Source organism: Notolepis coatsorum (assembly GCF_963971535.1).
Source record: "Notolepis coatsorum genome assembly, chromosome: 7".
NCBI lineage: Eukaryota > Metazoa > Chordata > Actinopteri > Aulopiformes > Paralepididae > Notolepis > Notolepis coatsorum.
Window position 1 is genome coordinate 133,868,742 of NC_140171.1, and position 13,619 is coordinate 133,882,360.

Below are 13,619 nucleotides of genomic sequence, written 5' to 3' on the forward strand. Positions count from 1 at the left end.
GATTGAAAAGTAAAGCAGCAGCTAGAGAGTTTAGAATTCAGAGTGTCTGTGTTGGAAACTGCTGAAAGGAAGCAGAACCACTGGCTAAAGCAATATAAATTGAGAGATTGACTGCAAAGTTGACCAAGCATGAGGACAGAGACAGACGTGTCAATTTGCTCATATGGTTTCCCAGAGGGAGTGGAAGGAAAAGATCCCATCGGGTTCCTGAAGAAAACGGTTCCTGAGGTTCTTGGCAAGGAATTCACTGGGGAGCTGCTGCTGGAAAGGACTCGCAGAACATCGGCACCTTGCAAAGCAGTCAGATCTCCAAGGCCTTTTATCGTCAGATTCTCAGGATATCAACAGAAGGAGTTGGTGAGGAAACTAGCCAGAGAGAAAGGTGATGTTCGTTGGAAGGGCAACAGGATTGGCATCTATCAGGACTTTTTTTTAATACATTGGATAACGTACATTTGGATAATGTTCCCTATATGAAGCCAAGATCAAGCAGTTTATGCTTTACCGGGCAGTTCTTTGTTTGATCAGACAGGATTTATTAAATCAAGATTGGCTTCGGATAACAACATTATAGATAGAGGGTGCTCAAAACTTGAACATACCAGCGGCGGTTCTTTCATTGGATGCGATGAAGGCCTTATCGATTTAGAATGGCCTCATCTGTGGTCAGTGCTCTGGGATTCGGCACACCATTTATTGCCTGAAGATTCTTGAGGTTATTGAGAATAGTATGGGATAAACAGATTATATCAAAAGCTTGGTGTAGAGCAGGAGGAATCCTAATTCCCAAGAAAAGAGTCCTCACTATTAAGCCAGTTTCGGACTATATCCCTCCTGAATGTAGAAGGTAAGATTTTCTTTAGTGTAGTGGCACAGAGGCTAGCAAACTACCTAGAAAGGAATTGTAGACACCGCAGTGCAGAAAGCAGGAATCCCAGGGTTTTCCGGATGCATAGAACACACAAGCTTGATATGGCACCAGATTCAATCAGCCAAGATAGAGAAAAGAGATTTACATGTGGTATTTTTAGACCTGGCAAATGCGTGTGGTTCGGTACCGCATAGCCTTATTTGGAGTGTTTGATTTCTTTAGAATGCCAGCGGTTATTGTAAACTTGGTGAAAGCATACTTCCAAGATATTATAATGTGCTTTAGTACTACAGAGTTTACAACTGCATGGTAAAGACATAGGCATTATGGCAGGGTGCACTATTTCACCACTAGCATTCACAATGGTGATGGAAGTAATTATTAGAGCCTCAAAATGGGTGGTAGGTGGGGAGAGACGGCAGGGCGGGCTAAGCCTCCCACCTATTAGGGCTTACATGGATGACATGACATTAGTGACCAGGACAGTGCCTTGTACAAAAAGGTTACTAGAGAAGTTAAATGATAATCTCAAATGGGCTAGGATGAAGATAGTAAATCGAGAAGCATTTCATATACCAGTTTTTACGTACAGTAGATGAGGAGGAAATTCCATCTATAAGGGACAAGCCAGTGAAAAGTTTGGGTAGGTGGTATAATGAGGAGTTGAATGATAGTGAACAGATAAAGCAACTTAGGAAAGATGTTGTAGAGGGGATAAGAAGAATAGAGAAGCCAGGGCTTCCAGGCAAGTTGAAGTTATGGTGTTTGCAGTTTGGTTTATTACCACATTTACAAGTTGATGTGGCCATTGTCAATATATGAAGTGCCAATATCAAAGGTAGAAAGGCTTGAGAGATTGGTTAATTTGTATATTAGGAAATGGCTAGGAGTTCCTTGTGTATTACTGTAGGAGTGTGGCATTGTATGGGAAAGGCATTCTCCAGCTACCAGTAACAAGTCTAACCGAGGAGTTTAAGTGTGTGAAGGTGAGAACAGAGTTGTTGTTATCAGGGAGCAAAAATACGGTAGTTAGTAAGTTGGTCCCAAATCCAACTAGAGGGAGGAAATGGAACCAAATACAGGCAGTACAGAAAGCAGAGGCAGCTCTTAGGCATACAGACATTGTAGGTAAGGTGCAACAAGGCCAGGGGGCCTGGGGCTCAGCTCCGGGAAGCCAGTATTATGGAGTAAAGCAGGTCCCACAGAAAGGAGGAAGCTGGTAGTGGAGCAGGTACAGCGACAAGAGGAAGTAGTGAGGTGTACAAAGGCTGTGGCACAGGCTAAGCAGGGACAGTGGATGAACTGGGAAAGTGTAGAGAAGAGGGAGATTAGTTGGAAGGACCTGTGGAATATGGAGGAAAACCGTATACAATTCCTAATGCGAGCTACTTATGATGTGTCACCACAGAACCTAAAACGGTGGGTAGATGGGGACCCGCTGGCCCGTGTCCACTGTGTTCAGAGACAGGAACATTGAGGCATATTATGTCAGGATGTAAGACTAGTCTTTCTCAAGGTCGGTATACATGGAGACATAATCAGGTTTTGAAGAGCTTAGCGGCAGGACTTGAAAGTAGAAGAGTACAGGTGAATTCAGGATGTAATTTGTCAGAGAGGGAGAGAAATGTAGAGGAGGTAGGTTTTTTGGCAGGCATGAGTCAGGCCTAAATGGAGCTACTGATTGGGAGATGCAGGTAGATTTGGGAGGAAAAATGTGTTGTTCCACGAGAGATAGTTAGCACTAACTTGAGGCCTGACCCAGCAGAAACTGAACAGCAAGGATGAAAAGCTAGGGTTTGTCCAGTGGAAGTAGGATGCAGAGGATTTATAGCACAATCAACTTTCTTATTTTTGACTAGCTAAATGTTTATTGTCAGCGATCTGTGGTGCTGAATTTCCCTCAGGATTAATAAAGTACTTCTATTCTATTCTATTTATCATTGTTGGGAGAGTTGGGGATTCGTGGGTGGAGCTTGCAAAAAGCGGTATATGAGATATCGGAAGAAGCATTGAAAGGCAGCCAGTGGATTTGGTTGAGGAGAAATAATGTCAGCTGGGGGCCAAAGTAAACAAAGGGTAAGAGTATTCATTTTCTTCTCTTCCTTTTCTGCTGTTTCTTGTGTGGTATTGGTATCAGGAATAGTATTTTTGACATAGGATAACATAGGGAGGTTCAGCGTCTGAATATCATGGAAAAGGGGGAGCTAGCATGGAGGGGGTGGTTCCGGGAGGCTGGAACCTTTGTAACTGTTGAGCCTTCCAGAGGTGTCGTGGGCCTAACGTGACAAAACACCAGTGAAGGGGGGTGCCCACTTGATAACCCTGGTGATCTGCTGGCTCTTGCTGCTCATCTACATTATCTGCACGCTGGTTTGTGATGGCCATTGGGTCATTAGGGCCCATCATTAGGGCACACATATCTTGTGTTTTATTATAATGACATGATCATGGTTCTCTACAATGACTGCCATGATTCTAACGGGTAAGGTCTGCTGTCCTCTCTTCCCCAGAGGTTCACACCACGGGTGTCCTTTCCTGTTTGAGATTTCCCTTGAACCACTGGCTCAAAAAGTACATAAATCACATAATTATACTGACAACATCATATTTCTTTATGTGTGGATAATGTATTATGTTCATAATGCTGTTCACTGCATTCCGCATTTGCTTTCAATATTTGACGACGGGGATATGTTCTGGGAGTGGCTGCTTTCTGGGTGTCGTTTGCTGCTAAACTTTCCAAATTGTTTGAGATTAATGTCCCTCCCTTGCCCAATGTGCTAATTCTGAATGACCGTTCTAATTTGGTGTCGTCACTTATGGAAACACAAACTCTTCTTGCTGGGCTGGGGGGTTCTCAGCAGGTTTCCCCCCTTTTTTCTACTTATGTAGTCTTTATTATATACTTTCTAACTAAAGTTAACACTATTGTTTTTGTATATGTTTATCCAAAATAAAATAAAATTGTATTGTCAGTGGTAGCCTATCATGATTTCTTTTAATGAGAGTATAATGTTCAGCTTACAATGTACATCAGTGGTTTCTAATCTGCTTTGACAACCTAATATAGTTGCTTTAGATGCCAATTTCTTCATAATAATTTGGGGTCCATTTAATCTTCCACTGACAGTGTCTTTGGTTCCCCAGCTAATCTTTGAAAAACCCTGGACTACAGACGATACATCTGACACAGAGACGTACAGAGAAGAGATGTTCTTGCCTCGCATAAAGACAAGTTACTCTCTGAATCTATGCATCATGGTCAGATTTGAAAGGTGAAAGGCCATGAGGTTTTACCTTTTCTGTGTCCCAGTCACAGAGGGACTCCACAGTGGTGGGTCTGGTGGGGGTGATGTGGCGCTGCTTCAGAGGAGCAATGGTCGTACTGCGCCTCCTCAGGTCAAACAGCAGCTGCTCACTATCCTGCACATCCCTCTCTTCCGCCTGAGGAATGGAAGGGGTATTGTTAAATGCATATTATACACATCTCAAAACTTGAATGGTATTGATGCCAGTGTCCCGCTAAGGGATCCCGATTTTCAGATTTTCTGTAATTGACAGCTGACGTCTCCTGCATGTAGAAACTGTTTCTGGCCCTGGGACCAAGCCAAACCATTCATAATACATTGTAATAAATCAATAAAAAAGACACTTTTGGAAATTGTCTGCAGGACCACTTAATTTCAATAATTCTCTGATGATGATTCTATTATATCCTTTATATCTTACAATCTAATCTTCCTGTTTGATAACATGTTCATGTACCTGCAGCTGCAGTAGTGTCTCAGACTTGCTCTTCTTGCTGACAATCTTGGGGTCCAGGTTTATGTTGAATCTGGTCAGGTCCTCTGTCAACTGTTCAGTGTCCAATTGGTACTGAACAAGGAATACAACACATGATATTTTCCTCTGTACACCGGTGTGTTTGTTTCTGTTTAATCTGTGATTCAGTGACAGTGTTTATGTCCAGTGAACACACTATAAAACATCACATAATTATAATATAAAAAGGGACATAAAGGATGCATGTCACATAAGAGTAACCTACACATAGCAACACATAAACCATAAAGATTTATGTTTTTTACAGAATAAAGATTATCTTCTATTTGCCTTTAGATTTTCTTCTTGCCAATGATAAGATGGTAATATCCCAGCAGGTGTCTTAAGGTTTAACTGTTGTTGGTGTCTGACAGAACAAACAAGTGAAACCAATTTATGTGGTTGAAGAAACGAGTCAAACTAGTTTAATACTGGACACACAAAGCCTCTCTGCCTATTACTCAAGTAAGCAGTGTGAAATAAGAGTATGTGTAAAAGTAAACAAATAGCACTATATTTGAAAATATAAAAAATAGTATTTTACCTTGTTATAATCCTCCACGTTGTCCAGATGCACCTCTAGACAGATGCAGAGATTGAGGAATTTCCGCCACTCCCGATGTACATCATCTCTGAGAGCCTGGGAGGTTAAGGGTTAAACATCAGCATCACAGAAGCACCATCAGTACTGGAGACCCATGATGTATTACTGGCAGCATCGTCAATATTGGAATAGAGTCTGACAAACAAACATAAAACATCTATCAGGTGACTGTGCACATTACAATATTTCTTAGCCCTTTCACTACCAAAGGGTTAACCCTTTCACTGCGACAACACATAAGGTTAACCTTTTCACTGCCACACGACAAAGGGTTAACACTTTCACTACCACGCTACAGAAGGTTAACCCTTTCACTACCACACTACAGACGGTTAACCGTGAAAGGGTTAACCTTCTGTAGTGTGGTAGTGAAACGTTTTATTTTTTTTTGATTATCTTTTTCCCCCTCCTTTTTTCCGATTTTTCTCCCATCCCACCCTTCCTGGTTGTTTCGCACTTTCCCCTAATGTTGGTCCGAGAGACCGGAGACTGTCACATGCTTTCCTCCGACGCATGTGCAGCCAGCCGGCAGGCCAGCCTGGCCGCGCAGATTCTCACCGTGGAGAGTGTAGCGTGTGGGGGCCGCACTATCTCTCCCTAGATCCTACCCTTGCTGAGCAGGCACCCGACCGAACTGTAGGGGTCGCTGTCCACAACGCCCAGGACCCACCCTTCAGCTTTCCCACCCTCTAATACTGCCAATTGTATTAGTGTGAACGGCCAGCCAAGCTGATAGCAACGCCGGGAGCTGGATTCGAACACGCGAATCCAGCCTCTCCGGCGTTGGTGACGAACGCAATCTCCACTACGCCACCTGACCGCCCGGTAGTGAAAAGGTTAATCAGTGTTTCCCCTGTAATTGCAATGAGAAACACAGCCAGGCCATATATTCAGATCAATAATCATTTGCGTTTGGGAGCCTCTGTGTGGCGCTGTTCCAACATTTTTGTCAACCTCTGTGTCGTTGCCTGGGAATCAGTCTGACGTCACTTTAGTTTCCCGCGCGGTCCACCCATATAGGGATTTATTTGGGACATTTTATTATCAGCTATTGTAATAATTCTGCCTCATGAACATTGGCAAGCTTTCCATTCTTGCACAAAATGAGTTCCCTTCTATCACTAACATTATTGTTTAACTCAATGGACGCCACGGACTTGAGCATTGTTTGTTCCTACCAGGCAAACGCTCTAAGAGATAGGAATAAGTGGCGGTGTTTGCAGGGCTATAACTATATTCTATATTATAGCTATGGATACAATACTAACTATGGCCCATTTGACATCAACTATCTATCGTTCAATATGTGAAGAAAAGAAAAAAAAAATGCATCCATACATTCCCGTTTTATACCGTGGTGAATATGAGTGGTTTTAGAGTAATCCTGTCTAATCCCAGAAAACGACGCTATGCAGCAATACGTGCATTTCACTAAAAGCGTTGCCGTTTCTCACCTGGACATGGTACTATTTCAAAGTCAAATATATATTATAGGTATTATGTTTCATCATGAATGCATGAAAGGGGGGGGGGGGGGGTAGTTTTTTGATGCTTTGATCATCACCAACGGCATTAGTTGTGGAGTAACGTTAGTGCCGGTGTCCATCATGTCGCCAACATAATCGACCACAACAGATGCATCAGAGGCATTTGGCGCTTCTCAATGGGATCGGGATACCCGCCCGCCTCGCCCGACAAAGAAAAGTGGGGCCGGAGACATTTTATCAACGCACAGGCCAAGATATAATGTTTCAAATGGTGCTCGATACTGCCACCTGGGTGGATGCGGCCAGTATTGTACTTTGGCATTCTCAGGATGATTCCCCATGTTAACCCAGAGTCCGTGTGCCTGTAATGAACGGAAATATTGAATAAAAGAAATAACGATGAAAACCCGACTATACTCGGGTTTTCGGGTGTCCTGGCGCTCAACGCATGGCGAGATAACCAGACTATCATCGGGTCTGGCGTCCAAAGAGTTGAGCATTTTTGGTTGAAATAAAATTATACGTAATTATTTTAGGATTAATTGTTTCATGTTGAGCTATAGATTGTGAATGAATACATAACAGAAAGGTACACCATGCCAATGTTCATGCTTTATTTGTTTTAAAAGAGACGATTTAGAAATGTGTCCATACATTGCAATTTCAAGTGAGGTGGACCGCGCCAGAAACAACAATGACGTAACCACTACACCTCCCTATTACAACCTACAAGATGACAGTTCAATGACCTATTTTGTTTCAACCCTCCCTGTACCATTTTCAACATCTTGCAGTCTCCCGCGCTAGCAACGTTAGCATTAACGTTACAAAAACATTAGCGTTATACTTGGGTTATGTAACGTTTGGGGTTTTGCTCTCCTCTGGGAGCAAAAGCCCTAGCGTTACCCGATGGTAATTAACCTGTCTATCTGCCCTGATTGCATTCATTGGTACCTGGTGTGTATAGTTAAGTTGGCTTTATATGTTCTTCCTGGTTACTATTCAGATCATCAGTCAATCACTGAACCTTGCTGTAAGTAGTACCTTGTATTCTTGCTAAAGCCTTATTGCTCCTTGCCACGGAGGATAAGTTAATTCGCTGTTCATGTATTGATTACCGTGTCGTTACTTATCGTTTTGTATTACGTGACTGTGTGCTGCTGATGTAGCGCCGTCGCCCGACGTGTTTCTTTTGCTATCTGTTTTGGAGACAGTGTTTCTCCCCTTTGCTTTTCCCGTTTTGTGATACAGTTCAATTTGTGTGTAATACTACAGCGTGTTTTTGGAGACTTGTTTTCTCCCCTTTACTTTCCCTGTTTTGGAGACAAAGGTTCTCCTTGTTTCTTTTATACGTCGTTGTCGGCGTGTACGCGCTGCACATTGATAATAAATAATTATCCTTTGTTTGAGAAACAACACCTGCCTCTCGTCCTGCACTGCACCTGGGTCCAACACATCTACCAAACCCTAACAGGTTATAATATCTAATGAGCACTAACTTAACTAAATATTTGATATCTTATTTATATATACTGTATATTATATTATACAGTATTAAAACTAGAGCTGGGCCGTTAACAGCGTTAACGTGCTGCGTTAACGCTATACTAGTATCGCGCGATAATATAATTAACGCATTAATAAATATATATATATATATATATTTTTTTTTTTACCTTTATTTACCCAGGGTAGGTTCGCTGAGCACAGATGCTCTTTTTCAGGAACGCCCTGCTTCACATTCACACAGTTCCATTCACACCTGGGAGCTGCCCAGTACAACCACAGTTGACACCATTGGCCACTGAGCAACTCCACTGGAGCAGTTGATTCAAGCCATGTCACATAGTTCAAGTTTGAAATGATTCTTTCTGTTTTGCTCCTGAGAGTGCTAGATACTGTACTGTACTGGTAATATTATTTATTTGTGCTCATTTTATGCCTGTCTTTTTTCTGTTGTGTGAAGCACTTTGAGCTGCAGTTTCTGTATGAAAGGTGCTATACAAATAAAGTTGTATTATTATTATTAATCATCCTCTCCTTGTGATCACTTTGTTTTAAGTCTTGAATATACCGAGCAAACACACTAATTTCAATGCAAATACAAATTGCAGACCACCTGCTGCGGCATCCCGTGCGCCTCGTCTGTTTTGTTTTGTTTTCTTGTTTATACCACCAGGGTGGGAAAGAAACCTAGGGGCGACACTGATAATTCATACAAAAGGAGCATGAATTTCCAAAAAGATAACTTGTGTGGGACTGAGACAGGTCTTGGTGTTCTAGCGTTTGCTTGGCTGGATCTTCTACTCTACCTCTATTGTAGAGCTGGCAGGCTGCTTCATCTCTATCAGTCTTTACTGTACCTCTATTGTAGAGCTGGCAGGCTGCTTCACCTCTATCAGTCTTTACCTCTATTGTAGAGCTGGCAGGCTGCTTCACCTCTATCAGTCTTTACTGTACCTCTATTGTAGAGCTGGCAGGCTGCTTCAGCTCTATCAGTCTTTACCTCTTGTAGAGCTGGCAGGCTGCTTCAGCTCTATCAGTCTTTACTGTACCTCTATTGTAGAGCTGGCAGGCTGCTTCACCTCTATCAGTCTTTACTGTACCTCTATTGTAGAACTGGCAGGCTGCTTCATCTCTATCAGTCTTTACTGTACCTCTATTGTAGAGCTGGCAGGCTGCTTCAGCTCTATCAGTCTTTACCTCTATTGTAGAGCTGGCAGGCTGCTTCAGCTCTATCAGTCTTTACTGTACCTCTATTGTAGAGCTGGCAGGCTGCTTCAGCTCTATCAGTCTTTACTGTACCTCTATTGTAGAGCTGGCAGGCTGCTTCATCTCTATAAGTCTTTACTGTACCTCTATTGTAGAGCTGGCAGGCTGCTTCAGCTCTATCAGTCTTTACCTCTATTGTAGAACTTCAGCTCCATCAGTCTTTACTTTACCTTTATTGTAGAGCTGGCAGGGTGCTTCAGCTCTATCAGTCTGCCTCCTTCATCGTGGAGTCTGTTCACCTCACTCTCATGGGACAGTAGGCTGTTGTTCTTGAAGTTCTGATTGAGGTAAATTCAAAGAATGATTATTGACACATGTCACATCCCAATACAAAAGTGCAAACATTTCTGAATCTAAAGCATATTTTATGGTTAAATATCAAAACACTACAATCTCAATTAGCTATACCGAAAAAAGATCCCCACGTGTTCAACTTTAAGGGTAACTTTGTTAACCAACTGCATTTGAACCTTGGGTCTCCAGTGTGAGAAATCAACCATGTTCACTAACAAAGCCTGAATCCTGGTCAAGAGAGATGTTTATTTCTACGGGACTACTCACCTCATACTGTCTGCGTACATATGGCGGGTCTACCATGTGATCGCTCCAGTCCCGTTTCTTGATCTTGTCCTGTTCTTCTCCTATGTGGACCAGCTCCTTCTGGCAGCCCTGCATGTAGTCGTACAGGCTGCTCAGGTAGTGCCTGCGCCTCTTAGAGTTGCCCTGTGGAATATGATAGTAGGAGGGTCAAGATTCATTTAGATCTAAAATAATGTAAGCAATTAAGCACCAAAACCAACAATTGAAAGTTTTTATTATTATTATTATTTTATTAGAGGAACCATCAGAACTCACCAGCAGGTTAGTGTATGGCCCCTAAAAGAAAGGAACAACAAAATCACATCATGTAAGTCTCCATAACCGCATGTCCAAAAAGGTTTTGGTCAAAACAATTATAATGAATTTCTTTAGGGCTTGTGTTCATGAAGCACTAGAGAACTGAGGAAAGCTTCCTCACCTTGCTTCCAGCGGTGTCCGGGCTGAGCTGTGAATCATAGGCCTCGATCTCCTTGTGGAGAATGTTGTGTGAGCCAATCTGCTTCTCCAGGTCTGCCATGGTGGGGCCATATTCCTCGCTCACCTCTTTCTAAGAACACACACGCCAGAAGGATTAGTATACGAGATTGATATAGATGGATAAAGGAGACAAATGTATTTGCACAAACATAGATTGTTAGTGGGAGAGAAACAGTGTGCGCAACAAGCTCCACTCTTTCTGGCTCAAACATTTGCCTATTATTAAGGTCCTAGTGAGTTAGATTTACTACTTTATCTGCCGGTGATAATCAAATGTAATTGTGGTGTCTCCGAAAACGCAAGTGGAAGAATCTTAGAAGTTATTAGACCAAACTGCTTTCCTATTGTTAGAGGAATAGAATAGAATAGAATAGAATAGAAATCCTTTAATAATCCCGAGGGAAATTCGGCACTACAGATCGCTCACATTGAACAACAATAAACATTTAGGTAGTCAATAGGACCAAAAATAAGAATATAATAATATTAAAAAATTATTAAAATTTATTAAAAAATTATAAAAATAACAAGAACAACCTTGTAGGCCTCACAATGGATCAAGACCCACTTTATCTCCAAACCATCCTAGTCAACTATCTTGTTACCGGTATGTCAATATTTTTCTCCATGCCAGTTTTCAACAACTCAAATGATGTGTTTACTGCCTCTGAGAATGGAAAGCCCTCTGGTGCAATTTTTCTCGACTTAACCAAGGTTTCTGATTACTGATACTACATCAGTAATCCTATTGTTGCTTTCATTTGCACCATCTTGCATTAAACCGGATGCTTAATACAAGGAGGGACACACGATGGCTGCTGTAAAATGTCCGCAGGTGGGTGATATGTTAAGTGAAAACAAGGGATGGAATATTATTAAAGGGCCCCAAAATAAGAATAAGAAATATGTAATTTCCATGGCAGGAACGTTCAATCAACACCTGTGAACATCAGCTACTCTCTGCCAAAGCCAGAAACCAGAGAAGTAAGACTAAAAAATATGGAGCTGCTCCATTGACAATGAATGGCAGACTGAATTTGTGGACCCACAGAATGTTTTTACAGAAAATGTACCCATAATATACTCAGAATATTCCCCTAGTTATTCTCAGTGTCACCTATAACATCTTTCCCAATTCATTTTCTATGGAGCAGCTTCAGACCTTATACTCGATGCCATCACAAGATTGAGTTTCAGAACTCTTTAGTTTTGGGATTAGGGAAAGAGTTATGTGTTTTTTCACTAATATTTGAGTCCCTCAGACTGAGCGACGGTTGTGATTGGAGGATCAAGAAAAGAGGGCGGGGTCTGAGATGAGTTAGATGGGTGTGTTCCCCTTTAACCCTTTCACTACCACACTGCCAAATTGGTTAACCCTTTCACTGCGACAATACAGACGGTTAACCCTTTCACTGCCACACACGACAAAGCGGTAACCCTTTCACTGCCACACTACAGAAGGTTAACCCGTTCACTACCACACCACAGAAGGTTAACCCTTTCACTACCACACTACAGACCAGTTTGGTAGTGATAAAGGTTAACCTTCTGTAGTGTGGTAGTGAAAGGGTTAAATTCCTGCAGACCCAGATGTGTTGACCATACCTGTTTCTGACTGAGGACGGGACCGCAGTCGATCCAGGGCACGTCGTTGACTTGGTCGTACAAATTAATGTAGAAGGCGCTGTCTTTCAGCCAGCGTTGATGGAGGAGTTTGATACTGATGAACAAGACAGAAGAGAGAAATACATGATGTATTAGTATTACCATTAGCTTTAGGATGAGGAGGATAGTATACTAATGGGTTATGATTGACTGGCTGGCATTGGTTTGAGAGAGAGAGAGAGGCGATGATGAAACACATTTAATAGTTATAATTGATTATTTACAAGTGGAAGGAAGAGAGGATAAATGCATTTACTGATTTTGATTGATTTCTTATCGTTAATCAATTCCTTTTTTAACACATCATCAGCCCAGATGAGTTCTAGCAGTGGACCTAGCATTAGCTTAAAAAAAAAGTGGTTGAGACGGGCATGACCATCCATCCCATCATGTTTCTTCAAGTAAAGAAGAGAGTCTTAACCCTTTCACTACCACACTACCAAATGGTTAACCCTTTTACTGCAACAATACAGAAGGTTAACCCTTTCAGGTTAACCTTCTGTAGTGTGGTAGTGAAAGGTTAACCTTCTGTAGTGTGGTAGTGAAAGGTTAACCTTCTGTAGTGTGGTAGTGAAAGGGTGAAACATCATCTCAAGCTCCACCCTCTTTTTTATTGAGCCTCCAATCTCAACTGTTGCTTGAGGAAATTGGAGGAAGGATTGCCGTTCTTCATGTTAACCCTTTCCCTACCACACTACCAAATGTTTAACCCTTTCACTGTGACAACACAGAAGGTTAACCCTTTCACTGCCACACACTACAGAAGGTTAACCCTAACCTTCTGTAGTGTGGTAGTGAAAGGGTTAACCTTCTGTAGTGTGGCAGTGAAAGGGATTATGTCCTTGAGAAACCCAACCGTTTCAGAGTTATTTGATAATAGAATTTAACCCTTTCACTGCCACACAACAGCAAGTTAACCCTTTCACTGCCACACGACAGAAGGTTAACCCTTTACTATCACACAACAGAAGGTTAACACACTTCTGTCGTGTGGCAGTGAAAGGGTTAAAAAGACATAAGAGGTCTATAAACTGTAACAAACTCACTCGCTCTCGATCTCTGTGCCCTGGGGATGGTTGAGCCTCTCTGCCTTGTCGACCTCCATGAAGAGTTCTATGAGCATCCCTTCAACCTGTCCCATCTGGTCAGCGATCTCATTCTGGTGCTTAAAGGGCAACTCTTTCTTTTCATTCTCCGCATCCTGTAGGAAGAAATGAACGGTACTGTTACTTTAGAGATATATAAATATAAATGTGTGTTTTTGTATAGTATAGTTTGTATAGTATAGTTACATATAGCATAACTGTATATTGTATAGTAT

General features: G+C 42.0%; 1 protein-coding gene across 1 annotated transcript in view; it reads right to left on the reverse strand.

Moving 5' to 3' along the window:
- Positions 1 to 13,619, reverse strand: part of LOC311232538 (envoplakin-like) — a 37,513-nt gene that overhangs the window by 15,838 nt on the left and 8,056 nt on the right. The window contains 9 exon segments of the mRNA XM_084319372.1: positions 4,169 to 4,315; positions 4,637 to 4,747; positions 5,238 to 5,333; positions 9,727 to 9,834; positions 10,118 to 10,279; positions 10,412 to 10,432; positions 10,575 to 10,703; positions 12,239 to 12,353; positions 13,345 to 13,499. Coding sequence (XP_084175498.1) covers positions 4,169 to 4,315; positions 4,637 to 4,747; positions 5,238 to 5,333; positions 9,727 to 9,834; positions 10,118 to 10,279; positions 10,412 to 10,432; positions 10,575 to 10,703; positions 12,239 to 12,353; positions 13,345 to 13,499 — 1,044 coding nt within the window.